The sequence below is a fragment of the Anomaloglossus baeobatrachus genome, chromosome 9 (genome assembly GCF_048569485.1).
Source record: "Anomaloglossus baeobatrachus isolate aAnoBae1 chromosome 9, aAnoBae1.hap1, whole genome shotgun sequence".
NCBI classification, from domain to species: Eukaryota; Metazoa; Chordata; class Amphibia; order Anura; family Aromobatidae; genus Anomaloglossus; species Anomaloglossus baeobatrachus.
Window position 1 is genome coordinate 175,052,447 of NC_134361.1, and position 27,022 is coordinate 175,079,468.

Genomic DNA, 27,022 nt, shown 5'->3' on the forward strand with positions numbered 1-27,022 from the left:
GGTGAAGCAACGCGGAACCGTAGGACCGGGGTCGGGCGTTGGCCCGCCGGTACCAACCGGGGAGCGAAGTGAAGCCAGCACACACAGGCAGGGCCATCGGACCCCGACCAGGCTTGGAGCCGCAGAAATCCGAATGTGACCGGAACCCCAGGGGTTTCCTAACAACCAAAGACCCGATAGAAGGCAACCGCCCACACCGTGAGGGTATACAGCTACCGCCTAAGGCTAGAGACCCAAGGGTCAGCGCCTGCGGGCAAACGGGCTCCTCCGGCATCCATCCACCGGGGAGCGGACTACCGTTGGGATCCATAGTAGTCAAACAAGTACATCAAGGTGCAGGGAAAGACAGCCGCCATCACCTGTCTGGGGAGAGACACTGCAGCCGGCTGCGGGACCCGTCCATCCAGCCGTTTGGTTTATCAGAGACTCCGTCATTGTCTGCCTGAGTGAGTACACCAGTGCCGTCCGGCACCGCGCCGCGCTGCCCCTGCAACCCTGCACCCCAGCCATCCAGCCTCCCCGTCACATCACCGGGCCCCGGGACCACCGACCCATACCCACGGAGGGGGAAAACAACATCCCAGCTGCTCCCTACCATCGCTCCCGGGATCCCCATCACCAGCAGCGGTGGTGCCCATCTTCGCCAGGACCCGTGGGTGGCGTCACGGACTAAATCCCCCAAACCAACCACCCCTTTCACTCACGGGCGAGGATCGCCGCTCGAGTTCCCGGATCCAGCCCACCGCTCGAGCCACCGAGCAGCAGCAGCCGCACCAGCGCCGGACCCGAGCGTTAGCAAGCGCGCAGCAGCGGCGGCGTCCTCCCCGCCCGCGACACCAGCACTGGAACTAAGGGGACCAGTGGTGAGGACCAGCCTTCATCGGGTTGCCAGCCTTTACAATGCTGTGAGTAAAAGAAACCAGTTACACTGCAATCCCTTGTGTGGCCTACTTTTTTTCCGTGGCCATCAACATCATCTATCCCCTGGGGCCTGGCCCTACTTGCGGAGGGCCCAACATCCAGGCTGCCACTAACACCAACCCCAGTAGTGAGAAACTGTGCAGCGGCGGCTCGACTAAAATATCCGCAACCCGCAAGTGGCGTCGCGACAAACACTTTTATAATATCTCTTGTAAATAACCCCTTTTAAAGCGACCCCCGGAGTCACGGAACCGGGCAATGGCCACCCAGTGAACTGTCCCAACGTAACCAGGCTCGGGACCGAGTACCCCATAGCCCTTGGGCAAGTCAGTAGCAGGATCAGTGAAGCCACTGATTAGCTGCAGTGGTGGCATTTCGTCAGCACAACAAGTGAGAGCAGCGGAACAGTAGTGCTGGTGCAGCTGAGGAGTAGCAGGAAATAAATGATTTGTTTTATTTCAGCATATTCCCTGCATTAAGTATAATATTTTTACATGTCTGACAACCCCTTTAAACAATGATGGCCTTTCCTTAGGCGGTGCTGTTGTAGTGCCCCTGAGGCTTCAGTCGCCACAGAGGGCTCAGTAACGAGTGCCCCACGGCCCCGGTGGACGCGTCACTGTGAATGCCTGTTATGGTAGAATGAGCCACAGCTTTTTTGTTATAAGCTTTCATGAAACTGAGCCAAAATGCCACAACCTCTTCATTTTGATGAACCTTAAAGGGAATCTGTCAGCAGCATTTCACCTTTCAAACTATTTATATGCTCATGTAACTCTTTCAAAGCCAAGACCAGAAATACCTTTACATGGTCTGTCTGTTCCTCCATTACTGAGAAATCAGTGTCTTAATTGAGATTCAAATTAGGCTGAAGGGCTATGGTAGATCTGAAGCCTCCATCACTCCACTTTGACCAAGGGATTTCACAGTCTATGATGCTACTTTTTGCTTTTTAGGTGACAATGCCTCATCAGTGGTTGGAAGGAAACTTGCCAGTGAGCGCCAAGTGTGCGGTTTGTGATAAAACGTGTGGGAGCGTGCGGAGGCTACAGGACTGGAGGTGCTTGTGGTGCAAAGCTATAGTAAGTCCTTGGCCATTCTCCATGAAATGTGATATACTGTAAATGTTAAGTCCACATATACAAAGTGTACACATCAGTTATCTGTTTCTCCACTATATCAGCTGCTTAAAAACAGCCCTCAATGCATCAGAACGTTAGTCTGGCAAAGTTTCTCTCTAGGGTTTACTGTTATGATTCAGGGACCGAGGAGGATCAAAAAATGCAGAATCCAAAATAGTAACAGAGTGGCTGGAACCTTAACGGATTGCAGACCTAATCCTGACACACAACTAGAACTAGCCGTGGGACGAGCCTACGATGACATAGTCGTCTCGTCACAGCCGGAGAACCTAATATTCTCACAGATAGAAATATAAGAAAGCTAATCTGCCTCGGAGCAGTCCCCTAAGATAGATAGCCCCCCACATGTAAAGGCTACGGTGATATAGAAAAACACAATACAAAGCCAGAAAAGACAGATTCAGCAAAGGTGAGGCCCAGACTATCTTTATAGAAAAGGATAGGAATGAGCACTGTCTGCAACTGTAGAAAAACCCCTAATAAATACCAGCACTTCTGATATGGAAAAATCCTGAGGTCACACAACCTCTCCCCCACTGTATCAGCACTCAAATGTTACTGGGATCCAAAAACACTAATATAGATGAGGGACTGAATTAATACCAAGCAGGACGAACACAATACTTTGCAGAGTCATGGAGCTAAGTATACAGACACTCCCAGCAGGGAATGATCCCATTCCACCAAGAACTCCACACTGACAAAATAGGAATCAGGCATTAATTTTAAGCAGAAAAAAACAAACAGCAAACAACAAACAACAAAGACCACTTATCTGAGAGGAGTTCTGGCTGTGAGCAGGGCTGGTTACAGAATGTCCTTGACACACATGAGACCATTGATCACTGGCAAGTAACAAGAGAAAACTACTCAGTTATGTAGTCCCAGTCTGACCCTGATTGCAAGTCCTCTGCAGGTGTGTGACTTTCATATTAATGAAATTATTAGGATATGTCAGCATTATTTCATGTTTTCATATTTATTTTTAGGTGCATAGCTCATGTAAAGAACAACTAGGCAAAGTATGTCCACTTGGCGCTTGCAGAGTCTCAATAATCCCTCCTACTGCGCTAAACAGCATTGACTCAGATGGTAAGTACCTCTGTCACAAGGAGGTCTTTGCAGGCATTGCCGACTGTCATGGTGGCATCAGGATCTGGAGAAACTTCACATCCTTGCACTTGCTAACTGCTTTGATTTCTGTGATCAGCGCAGGGTTACTCGGGCATCAAGTCACAGACCTGTAGTGCATCATTAACAAGAATTAACCTCTGCCAGTCTGGTTGTTAATCTTCTTTAGTCACATGCTATGGGAAAGCCAGTCATATTCACTCCCCTCCTATATATGTTGGCTGGACTCTTACATTAGTGCCAGCTATAGCTTGACTATACTGGGCCGGAGAGGTGGATTTTTCCAGGCTTACTGGTGGTTGTTATATCATTGTTGTGTGCTGTTGTGGTGTTAACCCTTCCTGTCAATTTGTTCCTGCATTACTTCTCTTGCTTTTCTGTTTAGTTTCTTACTGATTATTCCTGAGAGTGTGGAGTTTGGCTGAGTTTCTGTTATCCTTGTCTGTCTTATCTGTATTTCCATCACACTTCAGCCCCTTTCTTTCCTAAGGGGAGGAGAGGACAAATTATCTTTACTTAGGAGTATAGTAAGGCACAGGACTCCGTCATCTCCACCATCAGGAGTAATCTGAAGGATATGGATAGTCTAGTGTCCCCTAATGTGAGGAACAGTATAGAAGATCTATCCCTTGCTATCCCACTGTTACATTGTGACATTCTCGCACATATCCTGCCCCCAGTAACAAGTACGGTAGCACAGAGCTCAGTATTGTATATATTTCATGATCTTATTGTTGGTTTAAAAATGAAAATATTGCCATTCATAGAAGCTATGACTTGGATGCAACTGTAAAGGGAGATTCCACTTCTCACACTCACTCATCCACTCACTTTCCGTAGTCCACTCACATCCACACCAAACTTCTGGCTGCCACCACTTGCTGTTTTATTTTCCAACAGAGGAATAATAGTGGAATAATATGACTGCCAAATTTCAGAGCGTATTTTACCATCCTACACACACCAAACCCTACTATACTGTACCATAATTCGGGTTGATATGACATTTCTGTGGTCTCCCAAAACCAAAACTCATTATTTGTGAAAGCACACAAGCAATTAGGTTCCCCAATCACAGATATATTTGTGGATTGTGTTGACATCGGATTATTACAGAGATGACGTAGAAATAGTGTAGTGCGTTTTCATCTTGCTACTCTGCTGTCCCTGGTCCGGGTAGGAGATGTCCAGTCTACATTAGAAGCAATCATCTTCACCCACTGGTTAGCACCTCTTTGATAATGAGGCAATACAAAGAGTCTATCGACTCCTAACTAAACAAACTATCTACACACTGAGGACGATGCTTCCAGATGTGTAGTGATAGCGGATTGCGTGGTGATGGCCTGATGCTAGTGGAGATTATTGTTCTTGTGCAACATCATTCCTATGGTATCATGTAGTGGTTTTATCAACTTGCTTTGACTAGACCGTGAGTAACATGCTTTACTCTTCTGTTTCAGGTTTTTGGAAAGCTACGTCCCCTGTTTCTTGTGCTAGTCCACTTCTTGTGTTTGTAAATTCTAAGAGCGGAGATAACCAAGGCGTAAAGTTCCTGCGCAAATTTAAGCAATTCTTGAATCCTGCACAGGTTTTTGACCTCATGAATGGTGGTCCACAACTAGGGTGGGTAGAAAATGATTCCTATTTAGTATATACTGTCTGATTTAAGCATTCATTTGTCTTTGAACATGTTCAATCAAAATATACCGACCACAACTGTAGGAAACATGGTACAATATTCACTGCAGATCGGTGGTAAACCGGACAGTGCAGGTCTAAAAACTGGATGCAAATTTTGAGTGGGTCAATGGCAACAAGACACCGAACAGGCATCAATGACAAAGCGATGCAAACTCAAACGTAAATGTAGACAATTTGGGTAAAGTCTTTCTATTTATTTGGCCATCCAATATTCTGTAGTTAACCTTACTTAAACAACTTTTAGGAAGCATATATATTAGGTGACATTTTATTTTTAATATCTATTTTTTGAACTATTGGATTAAAGAGTAATCATCATTCATTTTTTATAATGCGTGCCAGCAGGGGGGCACACCGTTCTAATCCCTCTGTGGCACGCCCACATAATGATTGCTGGACACCGATGTGTTGTCTTGACAGATAGCGGCAGGGACGTAAGGATCAAAGCCACACATCCAGTTGAAATGTATTATGGTGCAGAGACCCGTAGGTTCCCTACACTGCGATACACGCTGCCCACCAAACAGAAGCTGTCAGCTTTCTTCGACGACCTCATGCATTGCCATATCACAAACACCGATGAAAGCTGCCAGCCACTGAGGAAGACGCCACACGGCGTGGGAGCTGGGATGGTGGTGAGTACAGTATATACCAGGAGGTGGCAGTATATACCAGGAGGGGCCCAGGAGAGGAACATATACACCAGAAGGCGGACAGTATATACCAGGAGAGCACAGTAAATACCAATAGAGGCCCAGGAGAGGAACATATACATCAGAAGGGGGACAGTATATACCAGCATGGAGGACATATATACCAGGTTGGGGGGCATACTTACTAGGATGAGGGACATACCAGGATGGAAGGCATAAATACCAGGATCATGATGGGGAACATATATACCAAGATGGGGGACATATAAACCAGGATGGGGGACATATTTACTAGGAAGGAGCCTAGGATGGGGTACATTAGAACAGGATGGGGATATTACTACATAATGAGGGGGAGGGCAACTCGTATGTTTTTAAGGATTTAGAACACAGTGTATACATACATATACATGCATCTGACTAACATGCGGGGATGGGGGGGGCCCTGGTTCAAATTTCCACTGGGGCACATCAAACCCTGTGCCTGTCATGACAATACTGTGAAAACCAGCCGGTGGCTGGCATTCATAGGAGATTGTGAGTTCTGCTATATACAGCAGTACTAAGGTGATCAGACAAATTCAATGAAAAAAAATGTTTTGAAAAATAAAATAAAATAGAAACAAAATAAAAAAATCAAACCAACCCCCTTTTACCACAATAACAATGAAGAAATAAAAAAATTAATAAATACACATATTTGGTATCAATGTGTTTGAAAATGTATGATCTAATAAAAATATAAGATAAATTAATCTGATTGGTAAACTGTGTAATGAGAAAAAAAGATTAAAAACTCTAGAATTGTAGTTTTTTTTAGCCGCCACAACAATAGAAAAGCTTCTCTCGCCCGACCTTCAGACCAAACGAGTCAATCAACAGGAAGTTAGTGTTGTGACTATGCTCACTTCCTGTTGATTGCTCCTGTGTCCGAAAGTGGGAAAAAAGAAGCCGGCACTGATTGGACACAGGGCTCAGATGATGTCACAATGTCACAGAAGCCCAAGGACTACCAAGTGCATCGGTACGGGAGGTGAGTATAAGCTTTATTATTTTACCTGGGAGAAACATGTGGAATTAGAAGGGGTTGTCCTAGTAGTGGACAACCCCTTTAAGGATGAATCAAGCAAAAAGATGAGATGAAACCAATGTTAGAAGACAGGTCAGGAGTTGATACCAGGAGTGGAACTACAAGAACTAGGCACCAATGGAAAGGAGTAGACAGTAGTGGAGTTTAGGGTCAGAGTTAGGAGCACAGAGAGTAAAGTAACATAAAGAAGAACCAGGTAAAGGTTGTACCTTGATCTTGAGGCAGAGAGGTCAGACCATAGTCCTCTTCAAATATCAATTGCTTCTGGACACAGAAGAAAGCCATGACCACTAGTAGTGACCATCACAGAAGCAGAGGAGTGTAGAATTGTGGCTGCTCACGAGGACTGAAGACATTTCTGAATTTTCCTCCAGCATAGAAGATGATTTGATATTTTAGTAATTCAAGAGTAATTATTAAATGATCTCCTTTTCCCTAGGCTTCGCCTGTTCCAGAAGTTCTCGACATTTCGTATCCTTGCTTGCGGTGGAGACGGCAGTGTGGGGTGGGTACTCTCTGAGATTGACAAGCTGGGGCTTCATAAACAGGTACATAGATGATGTGATTGTGTGGACAGCCGTTATGTACCACTATCCTCGTTACCGGGATTGTTTAAACTTACTATTGTTTATATATGTACAGTGCCAACTTGGTGTGTTGCCACTTGGCACGGGGAATGACTTGGCGCGAGTCCTGGGTTGGGGAAGTCTCTGTGATGACGACGCCCAGCTGCTCCAAATACTTGAAAAGCTTGAACGAGCCACTACAAAAATGCTTGACAGGTAATTAGTAACAACACCAGAAGATCTGATGCCGGAATTTAATTTATTTCTGCCACACATTGTAGTTGCAACAAGGCCAAGAACACGCAGACATGCTGATCAACGCAATTGCAATTAGAAGGTTATTCTCAAAGATTTACTTGCTGATAAGTAAAAACCCCACTGATCTGGGAGAATAGGATTTTGTGATTCCCCTTTAGAATGGAGAGGTGGCAATGATCCATTCATTCTCTATGGGACTCCAGTGATAGCTGAACACTGTACATGGCTATATCCAGCAGTGCCATAGAGCATAGATGGAGCGGTGTTATTGAGAATAATGCTTTAATGATGAAAAGGGTTATTCCCAAAGGTTTAGTTGCAGTTAGGTGAAACCCCCACTGATCCGAGAGAATAGGTCGTTGTGATTCCCCTTTAGAATGGAGCGATGGCAATTATCCATTCTTTCTCTATAAGACTCCAGTGACAGCTGAGCATGCTACATGGCAGTATCCAGCAGTGTTCTAGAGAATAGATGGAGCGGTGTTATGGTTATCATGGTTGTGATCCGAGTGACACGTACTAGAGAAAACACACGTGTCTGTGAATTAAAAGGAATTTCTATACTCACCTTCTCCATCCCTGCGGTCTCTGCTGGCACTCGCTTCCGACCGCCGCTCATTATGCTCTTGGATATTCACTCCACTGCGGGCCGGAAGCGGCAGCAGCGGGGAGTCGGCAGGGCAGGAGACTGTAGATCAGAACCACGGACAGCCGTGACAGGTGAGCAGAAAGTTCCTGTCCTCCGTGTGTTATCACGGATAGCACACTGAGAATACACGTGTGCCATAAACACGGCTCACGGAGGGCAATACGCACCTTTGACACGTCCGTGAAAAACGTGCTTGATTTTCACGGACGTGTGAAAAGTAGATTTTGGGTACTCACCGTAAAATCTCTTTCTTGGAGCCTTGATTGAAGCGATAAAGAAAGAGGCCTTATTGAGAGTAATGCAGTAATGAATAAAAGCTTCCTGGTTATGAAAGAAATGAGGTTGTAGTGTCATTGTGGGACATTTCATTTAATGCTTTCCTAGGGTGTCGCGTTGCAACCTGTGACCTACTTGCGACACAGGAGCACAAATATTCCCAAATATGTTGGTTTTTGGGTCTTGCACACAACACATCTGTCGTAGGCTTCAATACAAGTGTTACGTAATTGGGACTTTCATGTGATTTGTCTGTAATTTGGCTGCTCAAAAATAGTCACGTCACAGTAAGTTGTAGACAAGATGTATACACTTTTTAAAATATTAATTGTTTTTTATCTCTGTTTGTACAGGTGGAGTATTTTAACTTATGAATCCCCGAAACACTCACCTCCATCAACCAGAGAAGATGAAAATGGAGAACCGAGGACCCAGGTGATCACTGCAGTACCGGACAATTTGGAGCTATTATGAATGTTGGGAGGCTGTTCCTATTTATTTAGATTTTTAATATACTAATGAAAAGTACAGTGCAGACCAAAAGTTTGGACACACCTTCTCATTCAAAGAGTTTTCTTTATTTTCATGACTACATGAAAATTGTAGATTCACATTGAAGGCATCAAAACTATGAATTAACACATGAGGAATGAAATACTTAAAGTGTGAAACAACTGAAAATATGTCTTTATGCTGTTGAGGATTTATTAAAAATTGAAGGCATACAGAACCAGCATGGCTACCACAGCATCTTGCAGCAGCGTGCTATTCCATCCGGTTTGCGTTTAGTTGGACCATTTATTTTTCAACAGGACAATGACCCCAAACACACCTCCAGGCTGTGTAAGGGCTATTTGACTAAGAAGGAGAGTGATGGGGTGCTACGCTAGATGACCTGGTCTCCACAGTCACCAGACCTGAACCCAATCGAGATGGTTTGGGGTGAGCAGGACCGCAGAGTGAAGGCAAAAGGGCCAACAAGTGCTAAGCATCTCTGGGAACTCCTTCAAGACTGTTGAAAGGCCATTTCCGGGGACTACCTCTTGAGGCTCATCAAGAGAATGCCAATTAAAGCAAGGATTTAAAATTTAACTTTTAAAATCAATAATCTAAAAACATGATATAGCAAAGTGCAGTGCAGTGCATGAATAAATAATAATTAGATAGATCTCACCCAGTGAGGAGATCAATTACCACTGGAAAAATCCAAGGCAGAAGCAGGCCGGACCGGACCTAAAGAATATTAATGGGAATTATGTATATATACCCCCTGCTCCTCTTCTCATATGACCCCCTGTTATTGCTCATTGTAATTATTGGCATTATTCACCCCTTTAGATTCATAATGGTGCCCTTTATATATAAATAAATAGAGGTGGCACACTGTGGATTGCTAAACGTTGTGCTGGTATTTGACCACTGTTATTGAATCTGCTTGTTTTGCTGGTTTACTATGTGAACTTGGCACTTGTGAGGGTGGCCAAACTAAATGTATTCTTTGACATCTAATGCTAAGTATCCTGGCTATTATTGATTGCCCTGGGCAGTGTTTAACAACTGGACGCGGTCCGCGCATGCGCGGTGCGTGCGTTCCACCTGTGGAGCGCGGTAGTAAAATATCAGCCTAACGGGCGATTACGTGCCGCGCATGCGCAATGTGCGCTGCCGATAAGCGCAGCACGGAATAAGTGCATCAGCGTTATAGGAATGTCAGGAATGCCTTCTGAATGATGGGTTGCGCGCCGCGCATGCGCGGTATGTGCGTTCCATGAGTGGAATGCGGAAGTACAGTCTGACTGCATCAGGGTCAGTATAACGCCCACGCATGCGTGGTGTGAGCGTTGTCAGGCTGCCGTAAGCGTTGCAGAGTGATCGATCGGGCATGCGCGGTGGGGGCTGCTTGCATGAATCATGGATCGATTATGAGGATTGCATGAACATGTGGCACCACTGATTGCCGAGGATGCAGGAGGTATGAGGGGTATTTAGGTTGTGGGTCTAGCAGCACACAGCGTCCCACTGGCCACTAGCATACACATTTGTACCACCAATGTGGATTGTGTAGTACTGTCCTGCCATTGCAGGCTTTACGTGAAGATTTTCTCCCCTGATGAACTCTCTTATTATACAGAGAGGGAAACGCGTTGGGAGGGTGTGTTTGTCATCAGGGTTAGCATTCCTGACTTGGGTGCTGCCCTTGTAAGGGCGGAAGCAATTTTTGCAGGGGCACGACAGGGGTAGGGAACTTGGATACTGGTCCCCCCCCCCCCCCTTAGGTCCGGTCCGGCCCGCTTCTGCCTTGGATTTTTCCGGTGGTATCTGATCTCAAGAGAAGAACTGGGTGAGATCTATCTAATTATTATTTATTCATGCACTGCACTTTGTTATATCATGTTTTTAGATTATTAATATTAAAAGTTAAATTTTAAATCCTTGCTTTAATTGGTATTCTAATCAGGATTTGGGCTGTACTGCTTCTGCCATTGCGGCAGGGTTGCTTTTCTACTCATCAAGAGAATGCCAAGAGTGTGCAAAGCAGTAATCAAAGCAAAAGATGGCTACTTTGAAGAACCTAGAATATAAGATATTTTCAGTTGTTTCACATGACAGCAAAAGGACAAAAATATATCAAAAGTAGCAGTACACGAAAATGGCCAGCAGATGGCATCAGAACATCATAAATAGCTGAAGTAACATGAAAAGTGATGCATTTGTGTCAAATCCATTGTGTTCTTAACCGATCAGTTACAAATGGACGATAAACAGCAATCAGTTAATGGTTCCATTGTCCATAGACTCCACATGTTAACAATGGATCCGGCTGATATCCACTATTTAAAGCACACCAATTACCAGGATTTTTCTATATAACCTAAAGCCAGTGCTATACTGGCACTATCAGGCTGATTCTATACATATCTTTAGTTGTCAGCTACGATGTACAGGTTTTGAAACACAGGCAAGTAAAGTTTGTAAAATGAACAGCTTTTTGATTGACAGCAGCTACCAATCAGCTGATAGTTGGGGTGGGTGTTGATAGTGATTCCCGCCCCCCTGCCTGTCCATCCTCCCTGTTATTTATGCTAATTCTATTATGGAATCGTTTTACTAACTGACTAGAAGGACCTGTGCTGATGTCATACCCATGTGACCAGAAGGGGCAGGGCCTCAGCCAACATAGCTGATAACAGGAAGCAACATTATTTTTCAGTTGGCTGAGGCCCCGCCCCTTCTGGTCACATGGGTATGACTTTAGCACAGGTCCTTCTAGCCACTTAGTAAAATGATTATATAAAAGAATTAGTATAACTATAATGGGGAGGAACAACAGGCAGGGGGCGGGAATCACTATGGATTCTCACCCCAGCTATCAGCTGATCCTCAGCTGCTGTCAATCAAAAAGCTGCTCATTTTAAAAACTTTACTTGCTTGTGTTTCAAAACCTATACATCTGAGCTGACCACTAAAGGTATGTATAGAATCAGCCTGATAGTGCCAGTATAGAACTGGCTTTAGGTTATATAGGAAAATATTGGTGATTGATGCGCTTTAACAACAGACAAAAAAGTTCAGCATTTTCCCATTGCAGCAGTTTACACAGACATTTTCCTAAACTGTCCCCTTTCATTCCCCAGATGCACATTTCTCAGTATGCCGATTCTGTTGCCTTCCATCTAGCGAAGATCCTAGAATCAGATAAACACTGTGATGTCATTTCTTCTGCCAAGTAAGTGAATGATGCCTGTCTACTGAGGAACATTTTACCGATCTAGGCTCTGTTCACACTAATGTTTGCCACTGAGCCAAACATGTTGTAGAGAAACGTTTCTTTAAATGCTATTACTCATCTCTACTAAGGGGACACTCACTGCGAGTGGATAAAGGAGATTCCAGCAGCTAAATAGGAAAGGGTTCTTTACAGTTAGAGCAGTCAGACTGTGGAATACACTACCACAAGAGGTAGTAATGGCGGATACTATAACAGCTTTTATATCAGGGCTGGATGATTTCCTCAGTACACACAACATTGTTGGTTATAAATAATTTAGTGACAAAATGTAGAATTGGTGGAGGAAGGTGGAACTAGATGGAGCTAGGTCTTTTTTCAACCGAAGTAACTATGTAATCTCATTGGGACTTTTGTAGCCTCAGTTAGATTACACCCCATCAAAATGGTATTTTTCCAGCCCAGTATTTTTGTTTAGACCATTCAGCCAGGGTTCTTAAATGGGGCCACGACAGTTGGAAAGTTATTCTGCCTCCTTTAACTTTCAAATTTGAGAAAAACCTTTTAAGGAATTTTGACCAAATTGTTCATTTCTACCACTATCTATTAAATCTATTATTTATTGAGTCATTAATTGTTAGAAATCAAGTTTCGAAAATACAATATGTAATATCTTGGTTTTTTTTTATTAATTTATTCTAATAACTAAACTATTTTTGTAACCCACATACAGGTTTTTGTGCATTTCCGTGAATGATTTTATAACAGAAGTAGGGAAGGCATATGAGCAAGCAGCTGAAAACCGTGAAGAAGCAGATAATATGTCTAGAAAGGTAACAGTTCACTTACTGTATTAAGATACATTTAAAGGCTATAGCTCATACCTATGCTGTCCACTTGGAAGGAGCCAGTCTCTGTAGGAAGCTGTGGTGTAGATTCAGCTGCAGCTTAGAACGTCCTGCTTGAGTGATATTTGTTGTGTCTTTCCCCACCTTGTGTTGTCTTATTGCAATGACGAGACTAGCATCTCGCTGGCCTTCACTAGTCAGGGTGAGTTCAAGGCCTGCAAGGACCTAGGTATGTGATAGGTGTATGGAGGGAAGGGTTTCAACCAAAAGTAAGCCAGAAGAATGGACCAGCCACTTGTTTTAGCAGCTTCATGACTTTCAAAGTTTGAAGTAGTCAAAAGAAGTTACATAAGACTGAACATATGAACTGCAACTGACATTGCAGTTTATTTTTTTGGACACTTTTGTTTGTGCCTTTTCAGGCGGTTTCCAGGTAGAATATGCATTAAAATAGATGTTGCGTGCACGTACAAGTTTATTGAGAGATGCAATATGGTGGCGAGTCAAATAATGCTTCCCAGGGAACACCCACTTTACTCAGAGCTTGCAGCATTCATGTTAAAGGGAACCTGTCACCAGATTTTGGCCTTCTAAACTAAAGGTAGTACCTTAAGCAGCACCTGTGCTTCATTCTAAAAAAGTGCACATTGTCCCCTGACCTCCCCGTAGACCCCACAAATACCTTTATAAAATCTCCCACCCTGTATGTAAATTGTCCGGTCCAATGGGTGTCCTAATATGTGCCTTGGACGCCTCCTACGCTTTGAACGCCATCCACATAGGTGGGCAAAATCTCACACCTCTGCAGAAATATTCCCAACTTGCGCAAGAGCACTTTGATTTGCCCTATTGCAGGCATAGCCGAAAACATAGGTGCGCTTGCGCGAACTGGCTAATACTTTGGCGCGAGACTTGGCCCAGTGATGTGGATGATGTCACCCGCTTCATCCACATCGCTGGGCAAACTCTCACGCCTGCGCAGAGAACTCACCTGTTCGCGTAGGCGCACCTATGTTTTCGGCTCTGCCCGCAACAGGGCAGAGCAAAGTGCGCCTGCACGAGCCGGGAATATGGACACTGTGGATGGCATCCAAAGCGTCATCTACATCAATCAGCACAAGAGGAGGGCGAAAGGAGGGACAGGAGGCGCAGATTAGGACACCCATCAGACCAGACCGGACAATTTATATACAGGGCGGGAGATTTTGTAAAGGTATTTTTGGGGGCTACAGGGGGGGGTCAGGGTGTAACATGCACCTCTATAGAATGCAGCACAGGCGCGGCCTAAGGTTCTAGTTTTAGTTTAGAAGGCCAAAATCTGGTGACCGGTTCCCTTTAAAGAAAGCAAGTCTTGAAAATAGAAGACAAAATATTGAAAATATCCAGCCATGTCCATAGATAAGTCTATTTTTTTGATGATACGAGAGTGCTACTAGTATACTTTAAGAATGTAGAAAAACAGGAATATCTGGGGGTGAACCCAGGAAGATTAAGGGGTAAATACAAATGCAGATTTCACCAAACAACCATAAAATCTGTGTTGAGAAAAGTGTATTCATCTTTGACAGTGTTCAATGCTTAACGAAAAGCTAGACTCACTGGTGCGAGCGCTCAATGAAGAGTCCTTGGCATTGTTGACTCCCTCACCACGGACCCTTCACCCAGACTCGGCCCTGAAGGAAAATGGCAAAGAGCTCAATGAAAAGGATGATGTAGCGAAAATATTCCAATCTAAAGAGCAGCTAATATTGAGGGCCAACAGCCTGAAGAAGGCCCTGAAGCATATCATCGAGCAGGCAGAAAAGGGTAAGACACACTTGAATGGTTTCCAGTTTGCCATTACTCAAGAAATCTTTACTAATCACATTTTAATAATATTTTCTAATTTAGTTGTGGATGAGCAAAACAAACATACCCAGGTGTTCACCAATTCTGCAACATCGCCCAACCTGAAGGAAAGCTCGGAAGACTTCAACAAAGAACTGGAGCGCATGGGTAAGCTAACCGGTCACTGTGAAAGTGATCTTCTGTGGATTCTAGGATGGATGATATTACGTTGAGCCCTTCCATGTATCATTTTACATTGTCTTATATGTTTTATTTGATATCAGCCATATTAGGTTCAGGTCTGGAGACTGACTAGAGCACTCCAGAACCTTGAGATGCTTGTTATTGAGCCACTCCTCAGTTGCCCTGGCTGTGTGAATTGGGTCATGTTCATGCCAGCCACGACCCATCTTCAATGCTCTTACTGAGTGAAGAAGGTTGTTGGCCAAAATCTCCCAATGATTGACCCCATCAATGCTATGCAGTTGTCATGTCCCCTTTGCAACAAAGCACCCCCAAAGTATGATGTTTCCAGCCCCATGCTTCACAGTTGGGACAATGTTCTTGGGGTTGTACTCATCCTTCTTCTCCAAACACGACAAGTGAAGTTGATACCAAAAAGTTCTATTTTGGTCTCATCTGACCACATGGCCTTCTCCCATGCCTCTTCTGGATCATCCAAATGTTCATTGCTGAACTTCAAACGGGCCTGGCGTGACCAGGGGGGCCTTGCGTGCCCTGCCGTATTTTAATCCATGATGGCCTAGTGTGTTACAAACAGTAATCTTTGAGACAGCGTTCCCAGCTCTCTTCAGGTCATTGACCAGGTCCTTCCATGTAGTTATGGACTCATTCCTGACCATTTTCAGAATCATCCTTACCTCACAATGCGAGATCTTGCAAGGAGCCCAAGACTGATAAGAGATTGACAATCATCTTGTGCTTCTTCCATTTTCTAATAATTGCGTCAACAGTTGTTGCCTCCTCACCAAGCTGCTTGCCAATTGTCCTGTAGCCCATCCCAGCCTTGTGCAGATTTTTAATTTTGGTGTCCTGGTGTCCTTACACAGCTCTTTAGCCTTGGCCACGGTGGAGAGGTTGGAGTGTGATTGATTGTGAGGACAGGTGTATTTTATACAGGTAACGAGTTCAAACAGGGGTGATTATCACAGGTAATGAGTGCAGAGTAGGAACGTCTTAAAGAAATAATCAGGTCTGTGAGACAGAATTATTGCTGATTGGTAGGTGATCAATACTTCATGCAATAAAATGCAAATCAATTATTTAAGAATCATACAATGTGACTTTCTGGATTTTTTTTATTGTGTTTGTCACAGTTAGTGTACCTACAATAATAATCACAGACCTCTCCATTCTTTGTAGGGGGGAAACTTGTAAAATCGGCAGAGAATCAAATACTTATTTTCCCCACTGTACTTATATATGAACAGGAAAGCTATCAATCAAATTCTATGGTTTGAGGAAGTTGAATTCATGTTATTTCATGTTGAATCTAGCCAGACCCTTAGATAGGGGAGCATTGGAAGCCTGACAGGTCCTGTCTGAGCTGTATACACATCTATGCACCTATGTGTTATTCATCCAATCCATTTAGTAAATATAAATATACATAAATATAAACAACCTTTTACTAAGTTGTTCGTCTTATTTTATATATCTGGGCTGTGTCTGATATTGCAGCTCATGTAAGGGGATCAATTTTAAAGGGAATCAAGCTCCAAGGCTGCTTGCTGTAGTTTTGATTACAAAAATGTTTTATCAGCAGGAGATTATCACTAGAAGACTAGTAAACCTGCTGCCTTGAAGTCCTCCATATTTATAAGTTCTGTATAACCACCCAGCACTGATTGGCAAATTTCTGCCTATGCGCAGTGTGCAAAGTAAACTTTGCGAAGGACGTATGAATCAAGCCGCATACAAGGTTATACTGAAAAAATGATGCTTCCTTCTGCTCAGGCAATGTTCCCCAACTCTGAGGACTGTTTTTTCCAGCAGGACAATGTGCCATCCCACACAGCTAGGTCAATCAATGTGTGGATGAAGGACCACCACATCAAAACCCTGTCATGGCCAGCCCAATCTCCAGACCTGAAACCCATTGAAAACCTCTGGAATGTAATCGAGAGGAAGATGGATGGTCAGAAGCCATCAAACAAAGATGAACTGCTTACATTTTTGCACCAGGAGTGGCATAAGGTCACCCAAAAGCAGTGTGAAAGACTGGAGGAAAGCAGCCAAGACGCATGAAAGCTGTGGTTAAAAATCATGGTTATTCCACAAAATATTGATTTCTGAATCTTCCTGAGATAAAACATTATTAGTAGTGATGAGCGAGTACTAAAAAGCTCGGGTGCTCGAGGCTCGGGCCGAGCATCCCAAGATACTCGTGTACTCGGCCCGAGCACCGAGCCCAATGTTATCCTATGGGAGACCCGAGTATTTTTGTGAAATGACCACCGGCAGCATGTAGAAACCCTAAAAATGTCACAAAAGTCTCAGAAAAGTGCTCAAATGACATGGCAACAGCATGGGGAAGACCCCTTGAAGCATTTATCACTCAAAAGTCACAGCTGTGAACAATTTTGTCCGCGTTTTACGCCATTTTTACGGACTCGCCAGAAAACCTTCCAAAATGACACCAAAATGAATTTTCATGGCGGAAATGTTAAGGGCACATACCCAATAGTGAGATAGAGCTGGTGTATGTTACTTTTTGAGATCAATACATGAAAGATTTTACGTAAAACATTGTGTGGCACTCTGATCTCCAAAACGCACGTTTTGTGCTTTTTACTAGCGATGTCGGTCATTTTTTTTTTCATTCTATCTCCCGTCGGTCGGTCTCGCTCTGTCGGTCTCTCTCTGTCTTGTCTGTCCCCCTCTCACAGTCTGTCGGTCATTCTCCCCCCTCTCTCTTACTTACCGTTCCCCGATCACTGCTGCGGCGCTGCACGGCTGTTCACTAAACTCCGGCGGCTTTTCCTCTTTAGAAAAAGCCGGCCGCTCATTAAACAATCTCGTAATCGCTGTTTTCCTGCTTTTCGGCGCCTATGATTGGTTGCAGTGAGACATGCCCCCCACGCTGAGTGACAGGTGTCTCACTGCACCCAAACACAGCAGCCGGTGTGTGTGTGTATACTGTGCAGTGAAATAAATAATTAAATAATTAAAAAAACCGGCGTGCGGTCCCCCCAATTTTAATACCAGCCAGATAAAGCCATACGACTGAAGGCTGGTATTCTCAGGATGGGGAGCTCCACGTTATGGGGAGCCCCCCACCCTAACAATATCAGTCAGCAGCCGCCCAGAATTGCCGCATACATTATATGCGACAGTTCTGGGGCTGTACCCGGCTCTTCCCGATTTGCCCTGGTGCGTTGGCAAATCGGGGCAATAAGGAGTTAATGGCAGCCCATAGCTGCCACTAAATCCTAGATTAATCATGTCAGGCGTCTCCCCGAGATTCCTTCCATGAGTAATCTGTAAATTACAGTTAAAAAACACACACACCCGAAAAATCCTTTATTAGAAATAAAAAACACTAACAAAGTCCCTCATCACCAATTTATTAACCCCGACAAACCCTCCTTGTCCGGCGTAATCCACGGTCCTCCAGCGTCGCGTCCAGCTCTGCTACATTGAGGTGACAGGAGCTGCAGAATACACCGCCGCTCCGGTCACCTCCACGCAGCTAATGAGGTGAGTATAGCGATCAGCTGAGCTGTCACTGAGGTTACCCGCGGCCACCGCTGCATCCAGGTAACCTCAGTGACAGCTCAGCTGATCGCTATACTCACCTCATTAGCTGCGTGGAGGTGACCGGAGCGGCGGTGTATTCTGCAGCTCCTGTCACCTCAATGTAGCAGAGCTGGACGCGACGCTGGAGGACCGTGGATTACGCCGGACATGGAGGGTTTGTCGGGGTTAATAAATTGGTGATGAGGGACTTTGTTAGTGTTTTTTATTTCTAATAAAGGATTTTTTCGGGTGTGTGTGTTTTTTAACTGTAATTTACAGATTAATCATGGAAGGAATCTCGGGGAGACGCCTGACATGATTAATCTAGGATTTAGTGGCAGCTATGGGCTGCCATTAACTCCTTATTACCCCGATTTGCCAACGCACTAGGGTAAATCGGGAAGAGCCGGGTACAGTCCCAGATCTGTCGCATATAATGTATGCGGCAATTCTGGGCGGCTGCTGACTGATATTGTTAGGGTGGGGGGCTCCCCATAACGTGGAGCTCCCCATCCTGAGAATACCAGCCTTCAGCCGTATGGCTTTCTCTGGCTGGTATTAAAATTGGGGGGGACCGCACGCCGGTTTTTTTAATTATTTTTTTATTTATTTTACTGCACAGTATAGACACGCCCACCGGCTGCTGTGATTGGGTGCAGTGAGACACCTGTCACTCAGCGTGGGGGCGTGTCTCACTGCAACCAATCATAGGCGCCTGTGGGCGGGGATAGCAGGGAATATGAGATGGCTGTGTACAGAGCACAGCGCGCCCGCCGGTATAAAGGCTCGGTCACGCTGTGCAGGCCGGCCAATCACTGCAATTCCACAACTAACAGGGCTGTGGCATTGCAGTGGTCTGCCAGCCAATCCCTGCATGAAGGCTGGCTCTCAAAAGAGCGCCAACATGCAGGGATGAAGACCACGAGTACAGCACGAGTATTGCAAAATTACTCGGTCCCCGCCGAGTAGCCCGAGTACAGCGATACTCGTGCGAGTACCGAGTAGTAACAAGCATGCTCGCTCATCACTAATTATTAGTATTGTTGTCTCTAAATGATTATAAACTTGTTTTCTTTGCATTATTTGAGGTCTGAAAGCAATGCATTGTTTTGTTATTTTGACCATTTCTCATTTTCAGAAAATAAATACAAAATGTATTGGTTGGAAATTTGGACACATTGTCAGTAGTTTATAGAATAAAAGAGCAATTTACATTTCACTCAAAAATATACCTATAAAGAGAAAAATCAGAAAGACTGACAATTTTGCAGTGGTCTCTTAATTTTTGCCAGAGCTGTATGTATTTACTCCCCAAGTACTCTGATGTAGGTTTCACACTAGGCTTCCTCAAGGGGTCACTATTGTATGTTTTGTCAGATTTATTTCACCATAATGATATTGATATTTTATTACTTATTACCACCTCTATAATAACCTGTTCCAGACACGCCTTTTTCTGAACTTTCTTATGTGTGTTTACTACCCAAGTACTGCGATGTAGGTTTCGCATTAGGCTTCCTTAAGGAGTCATTATTGTATACAGTGTTAAACGTATTTCACCATAATAATTATTGATATTTTATTATTTATTACCAGCTCTATAATGCCCTGTTCTAGATACATTTTTTTTTGGAACTCTCTTATGTTTGTTTACTCCCGAAGTACTTTGACGTATGTTTCGCACTACGCTTTCTCAAGGGGTCACTATTGTATGTTTTGTCAGATTTCTTTCACCATAATAATATTGATATTTTATTACTTATTACCACCTCTATAATGCCCTGTTCCAGACATGCCTTTTTCTGAACTTTCTTATGTGTGTTTACTACCCAAGTATTGCGATGTAGGTTTTGCATTAGGCTTCCTTAAGGAGTCATTATTGTATACACTGTCAAACTTATTTCACCATGATAATTATTGATATTTTATTACTTATTACCACCTCTATAATGCCCTGTTCCAGACACGTTTTTTTCCTGAACTTTCTTATGTGTATTTACTCCCCAAGTACTCTGATGTAGGTTTCACACTAGGCTTCCTCAAGGACTCACTATTGTAGGCCTTGCCAGATTTATTTCACTATAATGATATTTTATTATTTATTACCACCTCTCTAATGCCCTGTTCCAGACACATTTTTTTTTCTGAGCTTTGTTATACAGTATGTATTTACTCCCCAAGTACTCTGATGTAGGTTTCGCACCAAGCTTCCTCAAGGGGTCACTATTGTATGCCTTGTCAGACTTATTTCACCATAATAATTATTGATATTTTATTATTTATTACCACCTCTATAATGCCCTGTTCCAGACACACTTTTTTCTGAACTTTCTTAAGTGTAGCTATTCCCCACTTTTTTAACTATGTAAATTTTTATTTATGTTCAAATAAAAGTAATTGTTTTTTACTCCTGTGTTTATTAACCTTTTTCTATGTATTAGTATTTAGGTGAATACCCCTCTTTAATTTGATTATTGGTTTGCCTTTGCTTTCCATATGCTTTAAAGAATTATCAGCAGGACCATGTAAACCAGAAGTCCCAGCTAAGTAGAGTCTAAGATGTTGCAGCTTAAAGTTTTAAAGCCTAAATAATAGAATCTTAAAAGGGTTTTCCACTTTTATAAAAGTAGACCCCAAATGTCGCCTGTCAGGTAATGTAACAAAATCAAATAGTCCTCGCCCCTCCTAGGTCCAGGCCTCTGTCTTTGCCGCTGCTCCATTCCCAGTGTTTTGGATCATTATATCAGCCGGTCACATCACCGCTGCAGGCGATCACTGAGCCCAGCAGAGTAGTGAGCCGCCTGTGTGAAAGCGCTGACACATTGCCTTACTGCGAACTATTGTGTTGTTATAAATCCTTGGATGGACGTTTTTAGTGTATATATGCTAAATAGAAGGCGACAACATCGGATCATGATGTTTATTTTTATTTATTTATATTTTTTAATAATTTCCTCTTATTTTGACATTTTTTGTCCAATCAGTGATACACAATAACTATTGCTGACCTGTCATGGTGTAACATGGCTCATGATAATATGTTTTACTTTTTCCAGAATCCAGACGTGGAACAGTTTCATCAACAACATCCTCTATTATCCTCGACCGACCCTACTCCTTCAGCCATCTTCACTTTGCTGATGACTCTGTGTAAGTGCCTGAATTATTCAAGTGCACTATATGTACTGTACTGATCCATACCTGTATTATATGTACTGTACTGATCCATACCTGTATATATGTGCTATATTGGCCCCTACCTGTGTTATATGTTCTATACTGGTCCCTATCTGCACTATATGCACTGTGCTACTCCCTACCTATATTATATGTACTGTACTGATCCATACCTGTATTATATGTGCTATATTGGCCCTACCTGTGTTATATGTTCTATACTGGTCCCTATCTACACTATATGCACTGTGTTACTCCCTATCTGTATTATATGTACTGTACTGATCCATACCTGTATTATATGTGCTATATTGGCCCTACCTGTGTTATATGTTCTATACTGGTCCCTATCTACACTATATGCACTGTGTTACTCCCTACCTATATTATATGTACTGTACTGATCCATACCTGTATTATATGTGCTATATTGGCCCCTACCTGTGTTATATCTTCTATACTGGTCCCTATCTGCACTATATGTACTAAGCACTGTGCTACTCCCTACCGGTATTATATGTACTGTACTGATCCATACCTATATTATATGTTCTATACTGGACCTTACCTGTTTAATGGTACAGATAGGGACCAGTATAGAACATATAATACAGTTATGGATCAGTACAGTACATAAAGTACACATAGGGACCAATTCAGTAAATATAGTATATATACTGAAGGTATATATACTGCACTGGTCACTACCTGCACTATATGTACTGTACTAAGCCACACCTGTATTATATGTTCTATACTGGTCCCTATATGTACTGTACTGGTCCCGACCTGTACTATATGTACTGTACTGATAAATATATATTATATGCTCTATACTGGACCTTACCTGTATTATAGTACAGATAGGGATCAGTATAGAACATATAATATATGTATGGATCAATACAGTACAGATAGTATAGGTCGGGACCAGTACAGTACATATAATACATATAGGGAATAGTAGACTGTATATGCACTGCACTGGTCCCTACCTGTACTATATGTACTGTACTGAGCTATACCTGTATTATATGTTCTATACTGGACCCTATCTGTTTTATATGTTCTTTACTGGTCTCTATCTGCTATATGTACTATGCAACTCCCTACCTGTACCATATGAACTGTACTGAGCCATACCTGTATTATACAGTATGTTCTATATTGGACCCTACCTGTATTATATGTTCTATTCTGGTCCTGAGCTGTACTATATGTACTGTACTGATCCATACCTGTATTATATGTTCTATACTGCGCCCTACCTGTATTATATGTTCTATACTGGTCCCTTACTGTACTATATGTACTGTACTGGTCCCTACCTGTACTATATGTACTGTATTGACCCATACCTGTATTATATAGTATGTTCTACACTGAACCCTGTTTGTATTATATGTTCTATAGTGGTCACTATCTGTGCTATATGTACTGTACTGGTCCCTACCTGTGATATATGTACTGTACTGCTCCATACCTGTTTTATATGTTCTATACTGGTCCCTATCTGTACTATATGTACTGTACTGGTCCTTACCTGTACTCTGTGTACCATACTGGTCCTTACCTGTACTATATGTACCGTAGTGGTCTCTACCTGTACTATATGTACCGTACTGGTCTCTATCTGTGCTATATGTATCATACTGGTCCCCACCTGTATTAATTGTGATGCAGTGATCGCTAGCTTACAATAATGTGTAGTCAAGTATTTTAAGCTGCCATTGTACTAATAGGCATTTAAATGTTAACATATTTGATTTTCAGTCAATTTTCAGAGAAATGCACAATGAATAATTACTTTGGGATTGGTTTGGACGCAAAAATTTCTCTAGAGTTCAATAACAAGAGAGATGAACATCCCAAAAAATGCAGGTACCAATCATTTTGTCCCTTTTCAAATGCTGCTGGTAACAGTGATAATGAGGCCGAGAGCTGCGGCATTACTGCTTTGCCTGATACTTATTACCTTTATTTATACAATATTGTCTTTATATGGGTTGTTGCTTTTCTATTTTAAAGAGACAGCTCTTGGAATTGGTTTGTGAGGATAGCTGGCGTCCTGTGTAATCCGTGCGACTCACTATTATAGACTTTCTCTTCTAGTAATTCCAGAAAAGAGTAATCCATAATATAGTGTCTCACGTGTCATAGTACATGTATGAAATTAGTATAAAATGTCACAAATACAGTCACCTCAACCACTATACGTGATCCATAATTACAAAAAATGATCAAGCTACAACATGTATCTAAATATTTTATCCCTATAATTTATCTTTATAAATCCAATATTTAATCCTTACATTTATTTTAACAGCTTATTCAGGACTTTATCATTGATGACCTATTCCCTGGATGGGTCATCAATGTCTGATCGGTGGTGGCGCAATACCCGGCACCCCGCTGATCCGCTGTTCCCAATCCCGCCGGTGTCCGGAACTACACAATTGCAGAGCTGCACAGCTCCGTCCATAGAATAGTGGCTGCAGATGGGTACTGCACATCGTCCCTATTCAAATTAATTGGGATCGTATGTTGTCACGGTGACTTTCGGTGTTCCACCAGGCTCAAGGAACCCCTGGCGAGGGCCGCAACACATAGGGTACACAATACAGCAGTGGGTCCTGGCGCTGGGGAGAGGGGAGTGGGGACATCTCCTGTACTCACCTGGTTCTGATCCTTGCACGCCCTAACGTCCCTATACGGGTTATTTCTCCCCTTTGCCGATCACGTGCTTAGACCCTGGCTTGCCTTAAACACACCCTGGCTAGTGAGAAGGCCAGCGAGAGCGCTAGTTCCACCAGTACAATAATAAAACCCAAGGAAAGGGAGACAGACAGAAGGGTAAAGACAAAAAGGATATACAACAAACTGTTGCAGCCCAACATCACACTGCAGACGACCCAGCTCCAATAGCAGACTCTTCAGCCGCCACTAGATTCTTCCTCTCACCTTGGATGGTCAGAATATAGTAAATCTATTGCCAACATCAGGTGATGGATCATGTGACTATATAAAGAGGAGGGGAGTGGTTAAAAACCGGCTACAGTGGAGATTAAGTAATTAGGAGCTAGCTGTAAGGAAAAACACATTAACCCTTGCTGCTTCAAAAGAAAGGAAATAAGTTTAATATGCAGAGCCCCACAAGTATATGTGACATTGAACTGTACTATAGCATTGAGCTGGTTTGTATTGGGACTCACAGGACCAGTAAAATTGGAAGCAACCCAATGGGAACTAAGACTGTCTGAACATACCTTATCCAATATATGTGCTGTAAGATATTTGCCCAACATATGATTTGTAAAGTTGTTGCTGACAATGAACCGTCGAGTAAAATGTTGTTGAAATGGACTGATGAAAAAGAACTGTCGTCCGGTCCTGGCCTGCCTACATCAGCGGAAATATGTGGCCTACATGTGCTTACAGCCCGCTCAACAACAATCCACACACCCACCCAGGACCAGCTAGTAATGTAGCGTGCTGGGGCATCCAGAGTCAATCCCTCGCCCACGTCCACCATTCTTTGCCGCTCTACACAGATTCCCTTTAACTCAGGCTCCCAATTTCACATCTAACTGAGGGTATGCGGGTCATGTCCTAATGATGATCTGTAATCCACTCTTGAGCATCAGTCGTACATTATATACACTAATTAGGATTTTCTTGAAATCAGTTATATTATACAGTATATAGATATATTATATTGTTAGTTATAAAAAATAAATATACTCAAAACGGATACGATAAAAAGGTAGATAGTTTGAAGAATAATTGTCTTCTGACTCCTGAAGAATAGAATCAGAGCTTGTGATACCTTTTTTTCATTTTTGTATGACCTTGCTGTGCATGGCCTGCCCTCGTGGACTGACGATGCTTACACTATTAGTTTTTAGGGTATAAAAACCTGATGAAGTGTTCCCTATAAAGCATACCATAATAGCTATTTTTGTAAAGAACAGTAATACTTTGAATAATATTCCACTATGGTTCTAAAATGCTTCATTTTTTTTCCCCCCTTTGTAGCAGTCGGACACGAAATATGATGTGGTACGGTGTGTTAGGAACCAAGGAGCTGCTGCAAAAAACCTACAAAAATCTGGAGCAACGTGTAAAACTAGAGGTGATTATTTTAAAACGTTGTATGGTGCCCTCACATTAGTGCCTAATAGGTGCCAAAATCACCCCCAAACACGGGCGCCACACAATATTTTATTGGCATCCAACTGCCCTATCAATATCTTTTTGGGAATAATGATTCTCAGTGTAATGTCTAATGGAGAAAGTTTCTTTATGTGGAAAGTTCCACAACAGTGTAAGGAGACTTGTAGGCCATGCAATGTGCCTCTGGGATTGTAAATATGCAAATAGACTCTTTAGAGAGGAGGAGGACTAGAGCAATTTGGATGTAGCAATCCTAAATGTCAGTATTGATCCTTTATCAAAGCCTAGCCATGTGACTTGTGTTGAAAGCAAATTTACAGACACATGTTTCTGTGTGTTTGCCCTTCCTCAGTGCAAGGGCAAAAGATCTGATTTGCCTAAGTGTAAAGGGTGATTTACACGCTGCCATGTCGCTAACAGCGCCGGATGTGCGTCACTAATGATGTGACCCCGACGATATATCGTTAGCGATGTCGTTGCGTGTAAAGCCCCCTTAAGGCTTCTGGATTTAATCGGTCATCAGGTTTTTGCTACCCCATCTGAAAAAAGCATAATGTAGAGACAAATATGCTGATTCATTTGCTGGACTACCTGGCAGCATGCCAAATAGTCCTCTAATGGTAATCATCTGCTAGTTAAACAGTCATTTTATAAAAGCTACACTACACAGCCCAGTGACACATCGCTGGAATCAGGGTCTCTGGCTCTACATTATGCTGTTCTCAGATTAGGTGGCAAAAACATGGTGACAGATTACCTTTAAGAGGGAAGTTTTCTCCTTTTGGAAAGTGCTAAGCCAGCGTAAGGTGACTTATAGGCCTTGCAAAGCTCATCTGGGAATTGAAATATGCAGAGAGGAAGAGGACTGGAACTCTAGCACCACCTAGTGATCCAAAAAGTCAATATTTTTAATGAACCTTGTCAAATGGATAGAGATTTCGCAAATAACCTTTCTCATTTGGCTTTTTATCCTAAGACGTGACAAGGGTTGCTGAAACGCCGCAATCAGTGTCAGGCATCTTCTACTAAGATGTGATATATTTCTGCCACTTTACAAATTACTATTCCGATATATGGAAAACCAGATACAGTTTTGGTGATCTGAGTGCGTTTTTTTTAGC

The 27,022-nt window shown here is 43.0% G+C and overlaps 1 protein-coding gene across 2 annotated transcripts in view; it reads left to right on the forward strand.

Annotated features, from left to right (window-relative positions):
* Positions 1-27,022, forward strand: part of LOC142251355 (diacylglycerol kinase eta-like) — a 238,719-nt gene that overhangs the window by 168,384 nt on the left and 43,313 nt on the right. For both annotated transcript variants that reach the window (XM_075324067.1, XM_075324066.1), the window contains exons 8-20: positions 1,878-2,003; positions 3,053-3,155; positions 4,658-4,820; positions 7,081-7,189; positions 7,284-7,423; positions 8,744-8,825; positions 12,026-12,117; positions 12,851-12,950; positions 14,534-14,771; positions 14,856-14,960; positions 21,608-21,701; positions 23,502-23,609; positions 25,764-25,860. In XM_075324067.1, coding sequence (XP_075180182.1) covers positions 1,878-2,003; positions 3,053-3,155; positions 4,658-4,820; positions 7,081-7,189; positions 7,284-7,423; positions 8,744-8,825; positions 12,026-12,117; positions 12,851-12,950; positions 14,534-14,771; positions 14,856-14,960; positions 21,608-21,701; positions 23,502-23,609; positions 25,764-25,860 — 1,557 coding nt within the window. The remainder of the gene's footprint in view (positions 1-1,877; positions 2,004-3,052; positions 3,156-4,657; positions 4,821-7,080; positions 7,190-7,283; positions 7,424-8,743; positions 8,826-12,025; positions 12,118-12,850; positions 12,951-14,533; positions 14,772-14,855; positions 14,961-21,607; positions 21,702-23,501; positions 23,610-25,763; positions 25,861-27,022) is intronic.